At 41.9% G+C, this 20,745-nt stretch overlaps 1 protein-coding gene across 3 annotated transcripts in view; it reads right to left on the reverse strand.

Annotated features, from left to right (window-relative positions):
- The window catches only part of QPCT (glutaminyl-peptide cyclotransferase), a 28,996-nt gene extending 12,979 nt beyond the window's left edge, over positions 1–16,017 (reverse strand). The window contains exons 1-4 of one of the 3 annotated variants that reach the window (XM_015112121.3): positions 15,660–16,017; positions 13,898–14,013; positions 7,686–7,832; positions 778–1,056 (exon numbers count right to left, since the gene is read on the reverse strand). In XM_015112121.3, coding sequence (XP_014967607.3) covers positions 778–1,056; positions 7,686–7,832; positions 13,898–14,013; positions 15,660–15,897 — 780 coding nt within the window. In that variant the 5' untranslated portion in view covers positions 15,898–16,017. The remainder of the gene's footprint in view (positions 1–777; positions 1,057–7,685; positions 7,833–13,897; positions 14,014–15,659) is intronic. The other 2 variants (XM_028831756.2, XM_001101173.5) reach the window with 2 other exon arrangements.
- Between the last annotated feature and the right edge of the window lie 4,728 nt (positions 16,018–20,745).

Here is a 20,745-nt window from a genome sequence, read left to right on the forward strand (position 1 = left end):
AATTGTAGCAAAGGCTGGACCATTCATAAAGCTCTGAGGGGGGAACAAAGCATTTGTTGCCTGAGAACAAAGTTTTTTGTTTTTGCTTTGTTGTGTTTACTTGGTTATGAGCGATATCAGAACAAAATGTCTTCATCTAGTTTAGCACTTTTTCCCATATACCCTTAAGAACACCAAGACTGAAATAACATCTGAGAGTCCCAGAAGTATTTTGAGCTGAGAGCATAACAAAAGCTCTGCTATGCTACATAAAATGGAGCTGAGATTCACAGATAATAACAATAATGCATTTCTGCTTCATGCTTTTTCATCTTGATAGGTCTGAATTTCCCACTCTCCACTTCAGAACCACTTTGCTGCAACTCCCTCCTCCAAGCCAAGAGCTACCATCTCTCAGATCAGAAGGTTGTAATGTTTCATGGTCGAAGAAACAAGAAGAAATAAACATAGTTCATTACAAAACACAATTCTCATACTATACCTGAAACAAACTTCCTCCTTCATTTTTCACAAAGAAATGTTGCATTTAATTTAATGTGCATTCAAGGCTGAGAAATCAGGTACCAATTAATGAATGCTTTGCCACGTATCTTAAGTTTATTGCCCGTGGTTGATATTCCAAATCATGAAATCTTTCAATTAATATTCATAATAAAAATATACCAAAAGTCTCCATTTCTAAATGGAGACTTCTCATTCGACCAAGGATTCTAGAATTCACTCTGAGTTACTGCTAATGTACTTTATCCTAGGAATCAACAAGCGGAAAACAGATACCTTTAAGGAAAGGAGTTTCTTGTCTAAGGCACGAGCGAGTTCCAACATCATTGCACATGGCACAGCTGAATCAGTGGCTCCTACAAACACTCTGTTGTCCCAATGGGAAAAATACTTGGAGTCATAGTGGCAGGCGAGGACCAAGTGTCGTTTAGCAGTGGGATTGAGGGTGCTGATGATATTTGAGAAAGACCGGTACCCATAGGGCGTCTGACTCAAGAAGGTGTCTATTTCCAAGACCCAGTCAGCCTGAAGCCTCTGAATTCGCTGCATGATGTGCTGATCAAAACAAAAACCAAAAATTTAGATCTAAACAAACAGCTTTCATTTGTTAACTGTGATCCTAAAACTTTAAGTAGTGCCTTTCAAATTAAAATTGCAATACACGCTTATTGTATTAACAGCAATATTATTGCAATTAGTAATTGCTTTGTATTGTTATCATAATTAATAGCATTTGTGCTGTTTAAAGGAGAAGCTAATCCTCTTGCCTCTCCCCTAAACTTCCCCTTACTAATCAATCTCAACCAGTTGTTAATATTAACCAAGGTTAACAGTTTGATGCAGATCTTTCGACATATCTTCTCCTTGCTTATGCAAACCTACAGTAGCACACAAACACATATATTTGGCAGAGGGGCATATGTTTTTATAGGAAAAGAATCCTACTTTTCACATTACTCTCCCCTTGCTTTTCTCATTTAACAATATATTATGGACATGTCTACAAGTCAGGAGATAGAGATGCAGTTTGGTAATAGTAAAGTACACTTTTAGTATTTCTAGGAGGCTACAAAGGCATGTTTGAATACTTAAGTAAACCAGCATCCTACAGGTCTCTATCTCTAAGCTCTTCAAAGACAAGAACTGCAAATGGTAGCTCTTTCTGTCCCAAGTGCATAACATATGTCCAAGTCCAGCAAATGCTTTATATGTAGTGAACACGAATAAAAGATACTGATGCTCACCTGCTAAGGATAATGTAGAAAGCTCCCATAGCTAGGGGGTGGTTGGGGTTATTTCAGATCTCTGCTCACTCTAAGAATTAGTAAGCAACCCTGAACCATAATAACATATCAAGCAGCTTTCCCTCTGCACCCAAGGCAGGTCGAGACGTGCTGCAAATGCTGGCAAATAAAAAAGAGAATCTCTTTCCCCATCTCTGCTAGCCACCTTGAGTCTTATAAGGCAACATAGTGACTTACAGAAGAAAGCAACAGGTGGGGAAAGTAGCATCACTTCAGGAACTAGAAGTATCTTTTTAAAGAACAGATAGAATTTGTGATGTGAGAAGTTATAGGTGAGTTCATTGCTGGTTCATTTGCCTTTTCCCATCCTTATTTTATCTTGGCTTCACTTTCCTATGTTCCTTGTTTTTTTTTGTTGTTGTTGTTTTGTTTTGTTTTGTTTATTTTGTTGTTGTTGTTTTTTAACAGGGCTTCACTCAGTCATCCAGGCTGAAGTGCAATGGCGCACTCTCAGCTCACGGCAACCTCCACCTCCTGGGTTCAAGCAATTCTCCTGCCTCAGCCTACTGAGTAGCTGGAATAACAGACACATGCCACCATGCCTGATTAACTTTTGTATTCTTTTTTTTTTTCTGTAGAGATGGAGTTTTGTCATATTACCCAGGCTGGTCTCAAACTCCCGGGCTCAAGTGATCCATCCGCCTCCGCCTCCCAAAGAGCTAGGATTATAGACGTGAACCACCATGCCCAGGCTGTTCCTTTTGGGGTTTTTTTTTTTTTTTTCAAATATCATATACATCATTGTAAATTGCCTTAAATTATTTTTATAAAAAGTCAAACAACAAACTAACATCAAAATAACTGACGATTTGTCCCTCAATTAACATCTAACCAAAAACCAACATTTCAGATCTAAACAGTTCAGATCTAGACAGTTTAGATCTGGGATGGACCTTAAGATGATAAATGAATAACTGGAAATGAATGTGAGGGCTTTTTTTTTTTCCCTCCTCCAAAGAAATACAGGATTTTCTATCCTAGCCAAGTCCCATGTGGCCTGTGCTCACTAATGCGACATGACACGTAGGCAAGAGCCTCAAAAAAACTGTGACAGGAAGCTCCCAAGGAAAGGGGAATTTAAATAGCGGGACGACACTGATCCTACCGTCAGTCCTGCAAAAGCCAACTAAACAAATGATTCCCCAGCTAAAGACTCCTTGCTTTTAATAGTGGGTGGACTTTGTCCTAAAGAGCATTGTGTATGCAGTACCTTACCTTTTCTATTGCAAATTTACATGCTGTCTTATCACCTCATCAAAAGAAATGTTTAGAACCTTTTTTGAAATCAGCATTCATAACTCTCCACAATTTGTAGTACTGTGCTTTGCTCATAGTAGGCTGTAAGTAAATATGGGTTCATCCTAACAGTAAATATGAATTGATTTAATGAGAATATATAAAACTACATGATACAAAGCATTAATAGTTTGAATAAAGAGAAATCACTATGCATCTAACATGAGTTTTTCTGCAGACTATGAAAATGAGTTATCCCTAGACTGTTAAAAAAAAAAAATTCCATAAAATGGGTCATTTAAAAAAAAAAAAAAGCATATACTCCAGAACATCTGGTATCCAGATGATGAAATGCTCCATAAAATGGCTTCTTCAACACCAATTGCAGATTGCAAGCTTACAAAATGAATTGGAATTTTTAAAAATATATCTGTTAGCATTAATCAGAAGTCACACACAAACTTATTTCTCAACTTGTTACCAGGTCTTGATCATAATTTCTGATGACCTTGTTGACACTAAAGTCCATAAGAGAATCAGCAAATATTCTCAAAAGAGTTTTTCCTGAAGCAACTTTTTTCTTTTTTTGAGACAGAGTCTCACTCTGTTGCCAGGCTGGAGTACAGCGGGGCAATCTTGGCTCACTGCAACTTCCAACTCCCTGGTTCAGGCAATTCTCCTGCCTTAGCCTCCCGAGAAGCTGGGATCACAGGCACGTGCCACCACGCCCAGCTAATTTTTGTATTTTTGGTAGAGATAAGGTTTCACCATGTTGGCCAGGATGGTCTCGATCTCCTGACCTCATGATCTGCCTGCCTCAGCCTCCCCAAGTGCTGGGATTACAGGCATGAGCCACCACAGCTGGCCCTGCAACTTTTTTGTTCAGTGTAAGTATTTTTTGTTTATCTTAGCAGCTAAGATAAATCATCTTTCTAAACAATCAAATTGGCTGCATAATCTAATTAGTTCACAAATATCCCTTGTTGTTTTGTTTTTGGCTTTCAGACTTAGTCTACAAGTCCCTACCAGAAGTCTCTAGGGGAACTCCCCGAACTCCATTACTATCATACAAATACCCCTAAGCAGGGAGTGCATGGCTGTGGCAGGGAATCTAAAGCAGTTGCGCTTCCCCAATACCAAAGCAGCAAAGGGCTGGGCCCTCCAGGAGTGCTAAAAAGCAATTCAGAATATAGATCACACTTTGGGTTGCTATACATCTATGTTTTAAAATGGAGAGGAGAGAAAGAGTGAGAGAGATGGAGACAGGGATAAAGCAGAGATGGATGGAGACTGAGTAGAGAAAGAAAAAAAAAATACAAAGATGAAGATATGAGCACAAGAGAGAGGCTATTACAAGATAGTCTACTTCCAAAGAGTGGTAGGGGGATTTATTCTAGGTTAACACTAGTGAATGATCCTGGGTTTCATTTAATTAAACGTAAATTCTAGTTTCCAGGTTCTGAGCAACAATGACATCAGTAGACCAGATTTGTTTGGAGGAAGCTGATTTTCCAGTGTTTGCGCTAAGTCTGCAAACACATCGTCGTCAGGATGCTGACTTCTGCCACCCAAAGACTCAGGTACCTCTTTCCTCTTGAGTGCACCATATATGAGTCCCTCAGGCTCCTCCTCTTAGGGGGCTGGACTGAGGGTGCACCTGGGATCTATGTATCTGATGATATTCAGTTTCAGTGGCTCAGATGCGCTGTGCATCTGTGGGGGATTTTACCCCCTGAAGTTTCTAGTTTGCCTCTTTTAGACAAAGGATATTGCTTGCCCATTTGTGAGACTTTATCATCCTAATTTTTAAATTTTTTATTTCTATCTTATAAATCAATGAAATAGCCCCAAATGTATTATCTTCAAATTATTTATTTTACAAATAACTCATCTCCTCAAAATAAAATTTCCTAATAATCCAATAGGCAGCTTTGGGGTCATCGATCAGAGACCAGGAAAACACATAATGTGGGACAGGTTTCCCCCAAAATATTCTCTTTCTGTAAAAGAGAATCCATAGTAATGCACATCTTTACTGATAACTACGAAAGTTAATTCACAAACCAATTTTATATCAAGTTTACCCTTTTTTAATATTTGAGGATCTTCTCTAGCAATATCCTTGAAACTCTGCATTATAAAACATCTCATCTAGTGTTCAAAAAGTCCTCAGGAGAAAAAAAAAAGGTTCAATCATTTTTGTTTCAATTCAGTTCTACATGAAAGGATCTAATGTTAGTCAAATTAAGGCCATTCGCGTAGTTCCCTCATAATTACTCTGTCATCTGCCTCACTTTCAAAATGAGAATTCCTTTGTCTTCCACAGCTTAGAAGATAGGTCTCTAAAAATTAATGGTAATTTTCTTCTCAAAAAATTCTAAAATGGAATCTAAGTGAGATATCTAACATAGCCATCAGCCAGACCATGCATAGGCAGCCCAGCAGTAGTTCCCAGCACATTCTAAAATACTGTCTATAAATTTCTCATTTGCCTCCACCCCCATATGATAGTAGAGAATGTTACTGAAACTTTAGTAACACTTTTAAATGAATATGTATCTTTTTAATCACAACAGTATCTATGTATATTATTTATGCTATATACTGTCTTCTGTTGAAGCTAAAGATCAACTAGCGATGTTTATTGTGTTCATGGATTTCCAGAGCCTGCAGGCGAGAAACCTCAGGCCTGAAGTATGCATATCATTTCTGGGTATATACAGTGCTCTGGGCAAATGGTATGCGGAAATAAAAGAGGTTGAGTTGAATAGGAAGAGTAAGCATCAGAGACCTCGATTTTTTCTAACAAGGAACTGAGGCTTTTGGAAAATGCCAGTTAAGTGCCCTGACCTTCTTTTAAGAAAATGCTTGAGAGATAAGGCCCAGGCAATATTGTTAAAGTGAATAGTATGTGCCTTACTGTCCAACTTGGGCATAAGAAGATCGAGAGCTGGAGACATTCGAGGGCACGAAGCACAGAACTGATTCCTCCCAGCTCTCCAGTGATAAGATAGAGATCTCAAGCAGATTCTGGCCTCATCACTGGTACAAGAATAACCTTGAGCACGTTAATTCATATACCTCAACCTCAGATCTTTTTAAATTCCTAACATTGAGATAATAATAGCATCCACACACTGTTGTGAAGGCTGAACGAGATGATCTATGCAAAGAATTCAGTAAAGTGCCTGACCCAGAAACACTGCTCAGTGAAAGTCAGCCATCATCGCTATTATTCTTCTCTCTCCCTAAAGGTTAGACAGAACTAAGGTGCCTGCAGGTTGTCTACTGTCTAATTCCTTGGGAGAAGCCAGAGCTATTCAGATGGAAGACAAGAGGCCAATGGGGAGACAGACATATGGATATCTAGGCTAGCCTGAGGGGCAGAGGCTACCCACTGGGTAGAAAGGAAGAGCCCAGCCCGGCTCAGTAGCTCACGCCTGTAATCCCAGCACTTTGGGAGGCTGACAGGCAGATCACAAGGTCAGGAGATAGAGACTATCCTGGGAAACATGGTGAAACCCCGTCTCTACTAAAAATACAAAAATTAGCCAGGCGTGGTGGTATGCGCCTGTAGTCCCAGCTACTGGGGAGGCTGAGGCAGGAGAATGCCTTGAACCCAGAAGGCGGAGGTTGCAGGGAACCGAGATCTTGGCACTGCACTCCAGCCTGGGCGACAGAGCGAGACTCTGAAATCGAAAGGAAGAGCTCAAGAGCTGGGCACCCGGGACTCGCAGTTCTCGCTCTGGGCACAGCAGTGGGTGCCAAGGTCTTTTGCCTGAGGAGTTTCAGAAGAGGATGTGAAGGGCCAGTCCCATTCCTTCCCAAGCAGCCCCTTAAAATGGGGTAGTTTGAAAAAAACAGATATTCAGAGGTGAGGTTTCAGATTGCTTAGGAAGATTGACATTAAGGAGGCAAAGACACATCCAAGGTCTGGCCCAGCTTACTCTACCCTCCACGATGATGGTAAAATCAGTGGGTCTTGAAATCAGTTTAGTGGGTTATGGCCAGCATTTTTTTAAGAACCAATAAAATAGAACTGACAATATCGCAGTAAAATGCAAGTTTAATAACAGTATTTTTCATGGAAGTTTTGTTTCAGTTAAATATACCAGTACGTTTGTGTGTATAAAATGTAAAATCCATTTTTTTACTTTCTGTCAGAGTCAGAAGTTTGAGAAGCACTGCCCTGGAGAAATGTAGCTTACCACCAGCCTTAACTGTCCCTCCAGGGAGAATACAATTTCCCTAAGGCAAGTGATGGCCTGATAGTACAATGATACTCTTGGCCCAGAACCTTCAAGCAAGGACTCCCTAAGGCTGTTGCTGTTCATTGCTTAGGATTCAAGAAAACTTGGTTGGGAGACTCGGGGTGTGTAATTGAATGGTCAAGAGTTAAGGACTGTGTAATGTTGCACCCCAAATAGAGACTTCACACATAAACTATTGACATTAACATGTACCACTTAGTATTCAGAACAGACACGTACTCTCAGTCGTTTGATTTTTCTTGGTTGACTATTTGGTGAATAAGGAGATGACAGATCTGAATATTAGACACCTCAGAACTTCAGCCATAACATTATCCCTCATGGGAAAGCAAAGTATTCACACAACCTTGAGGTTTATGTCCCATGTTCTCACCTGACGAGCAGCGTAGCTTCCAGGCGATCCCGGGTATCGCTCTATCAGCAATGGCTGTAAGTCATTTCGCCACATTTCAGAGATACTGGTGCCTTCTGCAATTTGCCGAAGAGCCGATGAATTCAAAATGGCTGGTTGGTGATAATTCTGAGGATTCAATGAAATCATTTAACTGGCTATCATTTCATAATATGTGTAAGACTCGGACATGTTTGCAATTAATTGCTTAAAACTTCAAAATAAGGGAGAACTTTATGTCAAATTAGGTAAATTAAACTACTCAACTTTAAAATTGGGCTGTTAGGGCCAGGCACGCTGACTCAAACCTGTAATGCCAGCACTTTGGGAAGCTGAGGCAAGAGGACTGCTTGAGCCCAGGAGTTTGAGACTAGCTCTAGCAACATAATGAGACCTTGTCTCTACAAAAAATGAAAAAATTAGCTGGGTGTGGTGACCCATGGTGTGTGCCCGTTGTTCCAGCTACTCAGGAGGCTGAGGTGGGAGGATTGCTTGAGCCCAGGAGGTCGAGGTTGCAGTGAGCTGTGTTACTGAGCCCTCCAGCTGAGCAACAGGAGACCCTGTCTCAATAAAAAATTTAAAAATAATTTTAAAACCCAACTGTTAGCCTAAGTAAATCTTACACAGTTTAGAGTAAGAGTAGTCAGGGAAGACTTTATAGATGAGCCACAAATTAAGGGGTCCCTGAATTTTAATAGGATTTTAATAGCAAGCCTAATTCAAAATTTTATAATGATTACATGTTGAAATTGTAAATTTTTGATATATTAGGTTAAATGAAGTATATTATTAAAATTAATTTTACCCTTTTTCCACTTTTTTAATGTGGCTACTAGAAAAATTAAAATTACATATGTTTCTTTCATAATCTTTTTTTTTTTTTTTTTTTTTTTTTGAGACGGAGTCTCGCTCTGTCACCCAGGCTGGAGTGCAGTGGCCGGATCTCAGCTCACTGCAAGCTCCGCCTCCCGGGTTCACGCCATTCTCCGGCCTCAGCCTCCCGAGTAGCTGGGACTACAGGCGCCCGCCACCTCGCCCGGCTAGTTTTTTTTGTATTTCTTAATAGAGACGGGGTTTCACCGTGTTAGCCAGGATGGTCTCGATCTCCTGACCTCGTGATCCGCCCGTCTCGGCCTCCCAAAGTGCTGGGATTACAGGCTTGAGCCACCGCGCCCGGCCAATCTTTTTTTTTTTTAAGCTGGGGTTTCTCTCTGTCACCCAGACTGGAGTGCAGTGGTGCAATCTGGCTCACTGCAACCTCTACCTCCCAGGCTCAATCAATCTTCCCACCTCAGTCTCCTGAGTAGCTGAGTCATTATTTCTTTTTATTATTTTATTTTAGATGGAGTTTCATTCTTGTTGCCCAGGCTGGAGTACAATGGCATCATCTTGGCTCACTGCAACCTCTGCCTCCTGGGTTCAATCAATTCTCCTGTCTCAGCCTCCTGAGTAGCTGGGATTACAGGTGCATGCCACCACGCCCAGCTAATTTTTGTATTTTTAGTAGAGCGGGGTTTCATCATATTGGTCAGGCTGGTCTCGAACTCCTGACCTCAGGTGATCCACCCGCCTTGGCCTCCCAAAGTGCTGGGATTACAGGCGTGAGCCACCATACCTGGCCCTGAGTCATTATTTCTATTAGACAGTGCCAACTCAGATGATTGTTGCAATTCCTTTCAGCCTGATATTGGTGAGTCTATAGCCAACTAAATAGTAAACTTTTTAACTTCAATTAAAATTATTTTTAAATTCCATTAAAGTTCACATAACATTCAAATTTGTATTTTGATGACTTCACACATACCGTATATTCTTATGATACTGGTAATGATGAACCATTCATTCATTATATGTTTATCAGGCACCTAATAATGGAATGTGTTACTCCTCCTCAACAGGAAGAGAATAATTGATCCGATGACTCCTTCCCTAAGGGGAAGGATGAGGATGACATAAGAATATTGAATTATTTGGAAGGCAAAACAGAAGTTAGGGGAGGCCTAGTTTATAGTTCCTTTCAGGACCAGCGTTAGTTGAATATGTTTAAGTAGTCAGGCGAGTATTTTCATTCCATGTGATCCAGTCCATGTGACTGGTGTGAAACTAGACTTCAGATAATGCTTATTGCCTAATTACTTACACTCATCTACACTCTGAGATGGCTGTTTACTCTCCAGTACTTACCATGCAAAGAGGCTATAGGATCAGACAGACCCTCTCAACTCAGCACCCCACCACCTACTAGCTGTAACTCCTTCCAGGTTACTAAACCTCAGTAAGGCTCAATTTCCTCATCTGTAAAACAGAGGTAATAACACCTGAATCCTAGCGTAACTGGAATTAAGTGAACTAACATATGTAAACTGCCACAGTAAATATTCAATGTATTAGTTATTATTTCCTTCTATCAAACACTAAAGAGCCATAGAATGAATTTTAAAGTTGGAAAAGCCACTTAGAGATGCTCTAGTCTCCAACCTCCTTCATTTATATTTGTGGAAACTGAGATTCATAGAAACCAGTTGACTTCCTGAGGTTGAAGGAGAGTTATAGGTAAATCCACAAAAAGATCCCGTCTGTGGATTTCCAATCCCACGCTAGTTTTACTCTGCCTCACTGTATCATTTATGCACTTCCAGTTTATTCCTGAATATTGATGGTGTGCCTGAACATCAGAAGATTTGTGTTTGTTTATTGGTAGGACATTTTTAAATATTTTCCTTGATAAACTTGTCAGTGCAGGCTTTAAATCCCTTGGTACCTCCAGGATCTAAGTCCTCATGCCAGTTCCCAAACAGCAGTTGGAAAAAGAAAGCTGAAGCTGAAGCTGAAAGACAAAGCAATAGAAATGTGCCAAGGGATAAGAAGAATATGGAGGCAAGAGGTCAGAAGACTTCCATGGTTAATTATTACTCAACCCGGCCAACAGAAGCCTGTCTGGTCTCCCCCCTCACCCTTGCTCACCATGCTTCGGTCACCCTGGCATTTGGCCAGGCCTCAAATGCTCTGAGGTTATGCCCTCATGAGGCTTTGGCGTCTGCGGTGCCTTCTGCCTTACAAGCTGTTTCCCTTCCTCTTCACCTGGCTAACTCCTGCTCACTTCAGCTTGCAGCTTGGAGGCCACTTCTTTGTGTGTTTACTTGTTTGATGTCTGTCTTTCATACAAGACATCAGCTCCATAAGGGCTGGAACTCCCTCTCTCTCTGTTGCTTACCTCTCTCTCCCACACAGGCCACACAGGACCTGGTTCCTCTTGAGCATTTGATAAATATTGGGCAAATTAATCAAAATAGCAATCAACAGATGAACTATCTTTCCAAAATTATCTTTGCTAAGACTGTATTTATATAATAATAAAGAAACGTGGGCATTTTTCTGCATTGTAAATACCAAATCAGTTGAATGCACAAGCAAACATAAAGACGGAAGAGACAGGTGGCTACCTGGTGCCATGGCCAGGAAGTGCTGTGGTTCAAAGTTATTGGGCTTTGCTCTTTTTGAATTTCTGACATTCGATGCTTCTGATGATGAAGAGCTGGGTTGACCCAAGCAGTCACTATGACAACCAAAACTGTTGTGTAAAAAGCTGCTTGACAAGTAGCTCCTTGTCTATTTACTGTCCAATACTCTATCCCAAAGCCCATCTGGTCACTGTGGACAGAAGCTTTCACTCCATGTCCAGAGTGAAACGAAATCACTTGTGTTTAAATAGCTGGTTTCTAGAGGCTTGAAAGAGCTCTTAAGATATTTAAGAAAAAACAGGAACAAAATAAATGCCGCCTCCCCCAAGCATCTCTAACTATAAGAGATACTGTGGATGAAACCTAGTTGGCAAATAGCACCAAAAAATGCTTAATGGATAACTAAAGGGTAAATCCAGCAGACAGGCCAGGCCTACTGATGCTGATGAATCTAAAGACTTACATGTGTTTGCTCCTCAACCTCCTGGGCTCAACCATTTAATTAACATACTTCAGTAAAGAGCCCTGACTCTCCTCGCCCCTCTGGGGGCAAAGATGCCCCTGTAAAATCACAGAGTTAAAAGCTTCCCAGTAACTGAAGGACAGAGAAGAGGAAACAACCAACTACACTCAGGCAATTACTTAAGCCTTCTGTTCATTAAAGCCCTGTGTGGAAAAGCATTTGACTTTCCCAACCTAAATAGCATGCATTCAATGTTTAAGGGGTCTTATGCTCAGAACTCAATAAATATACAAATTTAGGTGGAGATGAGATGAATGAGTAAGAGGAAAAAGCTGTAAAGAAAGAGTGAGCTCAGCAGGGGGAAAGTAACTCAGGCAAAAACAAAGTTGAGCCCAGTGGTAAATGCAAACCCCAATTTACTGTAGGGTTATCTCAGTTAAAAGACACTTAGACAATTTTCTGACACTTAGACAATTTTCTATCAGTGCAGGTGTTCTCAGAGGAATGAGGCTCTGTTACAGCCCCTGTCTTGTCTTTTCATCCAGACAGAAAGGACAGTAAGTCTGCTCTGAGTGACAAGAATCTTTCAGCCAAAAGTGTGAACCAGATATCCTGAAGCATCTCCTCTAGGCTAATCATGTGGTGCCAGGCCAAAGAGGGTTTTCATTACATAATTGATAGAGTTGGCTCAGCTTGCAAAGGGTTTTGAGGTTCCAAAACATTAAATTAAAGGGAGATCATTACAGAATTGTGGCCAATGCAAGTCCAGTTTCTATTCTATGTGAGTGTCTCCCAGGCAATTCTCAGATTAACACCTCTGTCTGTCTGCAAAGTCAGCTCAATCAGCAGTTATTGAACTCATTCTGTGTGTCAGAAGCCACTGATACTAAAAATTCACTGGGGGAATGGTTGGGAACTGAATAAGACAACATCTGTCTTTTTTTAAATGTAAGCAGCCCTCTACTTAAAAGCAGAGCAGTGCAGGCTTTAACCACAACAACTTAGGGTGAAATCTCAGCTCCCTCACTTATTAGCCATAACTAGGAAAGAGTCCATATCTGTAAAATGGATCTCATAGTACTTACCAACCAGATGGTAAGGCTCCAAAATGACATTTGGTCTTTCTCTCCCTACCAACACCCAGTCCGCCACTGACTTTCTCGTCCCTGCCTTAGAGTCTCCATTGTTGCTTCCATTAGAATGCAAAAACAACAATCACACACACACACACACACACACACACACACACACACACACGCAGAGAGAGAGAGAGAGAGAGAAATAGAAATAAAAACACCAAAATGGTTAATAGCAATTATCTCTGAAAAGTGGGATTATGGGTGGCATTAGTTTTCTTTTTAATGTATTTTTCTGTATTTTCCAAGTTTTCTAAAATGAGCACATGTCAACTTTATAATTAGAAGACTTCAATAGAAGCCAGACTTTTTAGTTTATTGGAGTTAATATTTTTTAAAGAACATATAAAGCCCTCAAAAGCCATCAGTCATTTGCACCTAAGGAGGAATGATTTAATGAGATTCTGTTTAACAGCTGGTTGACAATGTTGTACTAAAGGAATGGGCCTGTACTAAAGGAATAGGACTGGTGACCAAAAGGCCTGGGGAAGGTTCAGAAAAAGTAACTCTGGAATATGGATCAACACCCAGAATAATGATGACCTTTAAGCTGCATGAAGGAGATCAAGGAAAGGAGAAAATAGGGGATAACAGAAGAGAAGGTACCAAAAACAAACTACCTGTTTTGGAATGCCATTTAGAGTCCACCCCGGCCCAGAAAGAGAGAGTAAGCTCTTCAACTGGCCCTCCAACTTTCCTGCTAGCCCCACACTTTTGCACTACCTGGGCACTGTTCTGGGTACATCAGCCAGGACTCATCTACCATGAGAAAAGCATAGAAGAAGAAAGGAGAGATCAGGGCTTAAGCCAAACCCTAGCTCTTCAGTTCGCTGGTGTAATAGTTGTCAAGTTTCCTCATCCATAAATTGAGGATGAATTCACTCATGGGGGGTTATGTGAAGTTCAAGTGACGTGTGTGTGTGTATATATATATATATCACCCCATACCCAGATGCCAATGCCTCTAAATACACATGTGTGTGCCCACCTGGGAGTTTAACAATTTATAGTATTGTTATTATGGAACAATTGTTTCCAGGTTTCAAATATATAATCAAATCATGGTCTCTGAATGCCACCATAAACTAGAGTTGATCTGCTTTTACATATTCAAAGCCACTGAAAGAGACACACCTTTATTTCAAAACGAAGGAAATGGATTTCAAAATCGATGCTTTCTTTACCACACCTCACCTGTTGGCAGATCAGTGTACCAAGGACGTACATCATATGATTAAAATAGTCAGACACTGTAAAAAGTAGGAAAGCACATATATTTTAGTGTGGACCGATTCGTCACCCAGGCTGCAAGACTTTATGAAGGTCTACAGAATAAGGGGAGGAAGCTAGAAATTGGGAAATGTGATGACTGATTGTCATTCGCTTTTAACAATTTGAAAACATTCAGTTTCTCAATGGAACAGTGATCAGAAGCTTCTTAAAATAAATATAAAAGGGATTCAATTAATGCTTTAAAAAATGTTTCTCAAAAGTTAAATTTTCATTGGTTTAAAATATTTTAAGAACCACAGCACCTTTTCCCACCCATAAATACCCCCACCTACACACACCTACAAATGATCTTTTCAGATTGTTTTTTTTTCAGTTTCCATCTCATTTATTCCCTTCCATTTAGATGTATCACAAAGATACTTTTGGTTTGGCTCCATATTCTAGTTTGTAATGTTCTCTTCCCAATTTCTGACCAGAAAGGTATTCTCAGTGAAGTGAAGGAGAGGATTTTTTTGTGTCGTTCCACGTTCTTCTTCATGGGACCCCATGGAAAGCTGTTTTTCTTATAGTAAAGTTATTCTTATGTTACCGACTTCCTTCACTCCCACCAGGTTCCCTGTGGCCTGTGGTCTCCATGTGTAAGTGGGGCCTGCTGTGACCCCTGAGTGGTGATTACATTAGATCCGAAGAATTGAAATGGGCTGTTCACGTACATATGCATGTAGCTGGGTGGGAGTGGGCATTCGCCAGTATGCCCTGTATTTCAAACATTTGAGTAGATACAGGCATACTCTAAGTGTGTAAAACGTCTGCTCAATAACACTGCCAAAGTTTATATCGCTTTACTTTGCTGCTTTTCTTAATATCTCTATAACATACTATTTTACGCTAACATCATTAACATTTGCACAATCCCTTAGCAATTTCATGATTTCAAAACTGTTACACAAGAAAAGGAAGTAATTGTGAACCCATATACTTCTTGCAGAGGGAACTTGCAAATCACTTTTATCCTAAGTTCCTTCCATGCGATTTCTACCTACAACTAGATCCATTTTCTCTGAAAATAGCAGGTACCCTCTTTTAAGGGGGAAAGAAAAAAAAAGGTTTTTAAAGTAAGCAGGTCTCCAGTGAAGGTCCTTCCTTCCGAGTTGCTCTTTTTAAAAATCTAAAACAAACAACACACATCCGTCCTGAGACTGTAGGGACACTTCAGCGCCCCAGCAGCATCCTTGGATGAAGCAGCGGGGGAGCTGCGGGCACACCCCCAGGCGCGCCCCGCACCCTGGCGGCCCCGGAGCGCGGGCTCCGCTGGCCTCGCGGGTCCCGAGTGGGCGGTGGCGCCGCGATGCGCCCTCTCCTCCCGGCTCAGCCGCCGCTGGCGAGACACATTTCCTGTGCCTATCAGCACCCCCATCAGACCGCAGCCCAGGGGAGACCAATGACATCACCCAGCCCCCCTGGCGTCTCCAGAGCAGCCCCGGACCGGCCGAGGCACCCCGGCGAGTACGCAGAGCCCCGACTCCTCCGGGCGCCGGTGCCTGGGCTGGGGACCGCGGCCCTGCCCCGCCTCCCGCTCTGCCTAGGTAGGGCTGGCCGGGCCGGGGGTCCCCGCACCGGACCAGAGCCGCTCAAGTACAACTACGCAGAAACAGCCCCTCACCTTCTCCTCTGGCCAGGCTGCGGCACTCGGACTGACCCCCCGGGATGCCCAGGGCAGGGCGGCCACCAGCAGCAGCAGGTGGAGGGTGCCCACGACTCGCCGGTCCCCTCCGCCTGCCATCTCTCCAAGGCTGTCTGGGAGCGAGTTCCCCTGGCCGCTGGCGGTCACGAGCTCGGGAACGCGCGTCCTTCTCCTTCCCTCTTCTCCACCCTTGGGTCGACTGCGCCCGCCTTCCCATCGCCTCCGGGTCGCCTCCCGCCGCGTCGCGCAGGCTGCAGCCCTCCTACCCCGGACCTTCGCAAACCCCGGGGCTGGGCAGCCCTGGGTGACAGACACAAGCTTCCGAATCCAAGGGAACAAAGGCGGCCACTTCCTTCTCTGGGAGAGGATGAAAGGAAGGAAGGAAGAGACATGGAAGAGGCTTTTTATGATCTCCAATGCCAAAACAGGGAATAGAAAAGGGAGGAAGGGTTCACCAGACCCTAGGGAGTTATGAAGTGTTTCCCACAGCTCCTAAAGAAGGGGTGGACAGGGAATCGACGTCTGCTGAACACTGCACCATGCACCGTCCTAGGTACTTGTCCACCCTTCCCGGATTTAATCCACTAATCCCATTTTACAGACGGGGAAACTGAGACCCCCCCCATAGAAAGCCTGTACTGGAACCTGCAAGGATAAGTATGACAGTGCATCTTTGCCTTTTGTCTTTTTTCTCACAGATAGTTGCCTTGCCTCACAGAAGACAGACCATCATACTCTCACATTGAAAAGGATGGTCAAAGTAATTGTCTGAAATAATGAGATCTAAAATATTCACAGCGGCTCTGAAGGCAGTCATCTTCGCCAAGGCATGGCCACAAAAGGAAAAGCCAAACACGATTTTATTTACTTTGTAACATCAAAGGTCGTTGTTATCCAGATAATCCTAGTGCGGGAAAACATTTTAGTTTTGTCGGTAGGTTTCTGGTCCAAGCTGTCAGGACAGTGACTTTCACCAGCCTCTTTTGCTTCCACAGTGAGGATCAGGGCTTGGCCTGCTCTGAGTCATCTCCCAGTAACATCTAGTTCCCAGAAAAATCGGAACAAGGACACTGAAGCAGAACCACTTCCCAGAGAGCAAAGATTTGAAGGTAAAGAAGCTGCCAGAAGGCCCACCCACTCACTCTGTCTTCCCAGTCTTGGCTATGAGTTTTTAAAGCGAGGGCTTGCCTGGGAATACACTGTTCTGCCCTCCTCTGGAGCTGTAGGAGAAGACAGGATGTAAATAACTCCTTTCCTGATGTTCACATTTGCTAACCCTGTTCATGTCTGAGAGTTTTGAGTGACAGTTTAAATCTCTAGGCTTAAATAAAATTAAATACACCTTTATTACACCCACAGACAGTTCTGATCATCGGACCCCTTCAGAACTTTCTATTGGCCCCAGTTTCAGAACTAAACCACTGTCACATTCCCTAATATATTCCTCTCTTGCTGCCTGGGTCAACCTTGAAGTAGTGCATTTCCCGAGTGGCTGGGTAATAAAGAGCCTTTGTTTTGTTTTGTTTTACCCTATTACCTTTATGTCTTTTCACAGTATGGTTCCTATATGAAAGAGGACATGGAAATAGCAAACCTAAATGAAACAAAATGTGAGAGGTACTATCATGCTAAGTATAAGCAATTCCAAACAAGAAATATAGAAATAAGCTAAAATGTTAGTACATAATGTAATGATGATTTTCTGTTTCCTAAAGTTCTCCAATTTTGGTTATATTTAAGTCAATAAGATGTTCTTACAGTTTGGTATCTACAGGAAGCAGACTCTGAGACAAGAGTTTAACATGCAGGATGTGTATTAGGGAGTGCCCTTGGGACAAACCCCTGTGGGAGGAAGAAGGGGGAACAGGAGAGAACAGAGGGAGAAGTTAGCAGCAAAGCAGGCCCAACAACCTCACCCAACTCCATGGGAGTCCTGAAGCTGAAAAAGACTGTCAAAGTTGTTCCATACTGGGCCAAAATGACTGGGGCCTTATCTCTGCACCTCCATGGAGTGATTTCCTGCAAGCGGCTTTCCAGCCAAAAGAGCTTGACTGCTAGAGGCTGTCAGCCAGCCGGCCTCTAACAGCTGGAGCAGGGTCCTTCCCTGGGGGCAGATCTGGGCAGCGCATCTCCTGTATCCACCACAAATGCATCCATGTATTGTATCTGGTACAAATCTACAACATTCCACATAGCTAGTGAGACTGATTTCAATACATTGGGTTTTTTTTTAATATGTCAGCTTTTCTGACAACTTTCCAGGAATCTACAAATCCAACACCACTATGTATGTATCCCTTCTTTCCTTATGCATGCCTTTTCTAGTGTCTTGCACACTAAATATCCTTCTCCTTTCCTTCACTCATTCTTTTCTCTCTTCCTTCATTTGGGAAACTTTTAGAAATCCCTTATATCTGCTATTTTTGCCCTACTTCAACTTTTCCTTTCTTCGAACTCTTCCTATGGAAGATAACTAATGACTTTTCCATTTTAAGTTTCAGACCCTGTTTTTCATCATGGAAAAATGTGTTGTACATTCAGTGATAACACTGTTCTTAAGTGGAGAAATTTTTACTTCTATTACAGTATAGATTCTATACTGTGATGTAAGGGAAATGAAGGACCCAATTACCAAAACATCTTCTCCATGAACCTGCCATGGCAGGATGTTCCTACACCCAGTCCCACCTTTAAAGTGACGCCACTAGACCAAAGTAGTAATGACCAGAAGGGTCTATAAAACAATAGTTTTCAAAAGTGTGGTCCATGGATACTGGGGATTCCCCAAGACGCTCTTGGCTGTCTCCCATGTCAAATCAACGTTTATAATAATACCAAAACCAGATTTACCTTTTCTACTGTATTGACTTTGCACCGATATTGCAAAAGCAATGACGGGTAAAAATGCTGGCACCTTAGCCACTATCAAGACGGGACACAAAACTGTACTATTGAGGAGGAAAATCTATACTTGTAGTCATTGTGTTTTTCTTTCTTTCTTTCCTTTCTTCCTTCCTTCCTTCTTTCTTTCTTTTCTTGAAGGAGTTTCACTCTTGTTTTCCAGGCTGGAGTGCCATGGCACAATCTCGGCTCACTACAACCTCCGCCTCCCAGGTTCAAGCGATTCTCCTGTCTCAGCCTCCTGAGTAGATGGGATTATAGGCATGCACCAACATACCCAGCTAATTTTTGTATTTTTAGTAGAGACAGGGTTTCACCACATTGGTCAAGCTGGTCTCGAACTCCTGACCTCATGTGATCCACCTGCCTCGGCCTTCCACAGTGCTGGGATTATAGACGTAAGCCACTGTGCCCAGCCATCATTGTATTTTTCACTGCCATGCATAAAGAAAAAAAAAAGAAAGAAAGATAAAAGAAAAGAAAAAGAGCCAGTCTCACTTAAGAATGTCATTGATGAAGTAATAAAACTGTTGTTTTACTGCCTTCTGAAGATCTCTCTCCACGAAGATAGATTTTAAATCTAGCAGGACAGAGTACAGGAGGACAGAGTCTCAAGTCTGCCTTTTCATCTCATGGAGACCACCAGCTCTATGTAGATTCCTCCTACCTGCACCACATCCTGGAAACTCTCAAAGCAGTAAGCTGGAGAAAACATCAGGCTCATCTCATTTCTTTCCCCTTTTCTTACCACTTTCCTGTGATACCTCTTTTCTAATATATGAACATCGTTTTTAAAATTTTTATACACTTAAGAGAATACAGGGGCAGTTTTGGTACATGGATATACTGCATAGTGGGGAAGTCTGGGCTTTTAGTGTAAGCATCACCTGAAAACATAGTATACATTTACTCATCAGGTAATTTCTCATCCCTCCTACCCTCCCACCCTTCCAAGTCTCCAATGTCTATTATTCTGCTCTTCATGTCATTGTGTATACACTATTTAGCTTCCACTTATAAGTGAGAACATGTGCTATTTGAGCTATTTCACTAAAGATAATGGCCTCCAGTTCCATCCATGTTGCTACAAAAGACAAAATTTTATTATGTTTAATTTCTGGGTAGTATTCCAGGGTGGGTGTGTGTGTGTGCGCGTCACATTTTCTTTATCCAATCCACTGTGAATATCATTTTTAATATATTTCAGGTGGGATGACAAATCCAGTTCCATCTTAACTAGAAGCACAAATTGAGAGTATGCAGCTTTTTATACTCACATGGGAAAAATAGGAGGTAGAAATAAAGCACTTCTGCTGCACACCAAAGGGCAATTGTCTCACAGAAAAGCATTTGTACTGTTGTTTGAGAAGTATAGTGGGCCTCAGTGGCTCACACCTGTAATCCCAACACTTTGGGAGGACAAAGCAGGTGGATCACTTGAGGTCAGGAGTTCGAGACCAGCCTGGCCAATAGGGTGAAACCCCCAACTCTAGTAAAAATACAAAAATTAGCTGGGCGTGGTGGCGGGCACGTGTAGTCCCAGCTACTCCAGAGACTGAGGCAGGAAAATCGCTTGAACCCGGGATACAAAGTTTGCAGTGAGCAGAGATCGCACTACTGCACCCCAGCCTGGGTGACAGCGAGACTGTCTCAAAAAAAGAAAAAGAGAGAGAGAGAAGCATAGTGAACTGGCTACTTTTTCCATGAAATTACAATTTAATTGAAAGAATAATGACTGATAAATTATGGTTATTCAGACTTGGATATTTGGCAGACATTTGAAAATAAAGTGCGCCTATGCCTTGAAGGAAAATAACCGACACTGTTTGTTGCCAGTGATAAAATTGGATCTTTCAAGCAAAAATTGGAGTTTTGGATAACTTGTATCTGCTACCATAAGCTTGACAGTTTCCTGATATGTAACAACTTTTATGACAAAATTGGTGATTTTAACAAATGTGATTATTTATTATATATAATGAAATGCTCTGCATAACTCAGTGAAGCAATATTTTCCAAATGCTCAATTCACCATGTTACACAATCACAAAGAAAAGTTCCATTCAAAGTATAAGAGACACCCCATGGATTTTAATGTAATGGAATAAAAACATGTATTTAGATGCAGATTTCAAGTTGCACCTTTTATGACACTATCATTTGT

Source organism: Macaca mulatta, chromosome 13 (genome assembly GCF_049350105.2).
Source record: "Macaca mulatta isolate MMU2019108-1 chromosome 13, T2T-MMU8v2.0, whole genome shotgun sequence".
NCBI classification, from domain to species: domain Eukaryota; kingdom Metazoa; phylum Chordata; class Mammalia; order Primates; family Cercopithecidae; genus Macaca; species Macaca mulatta.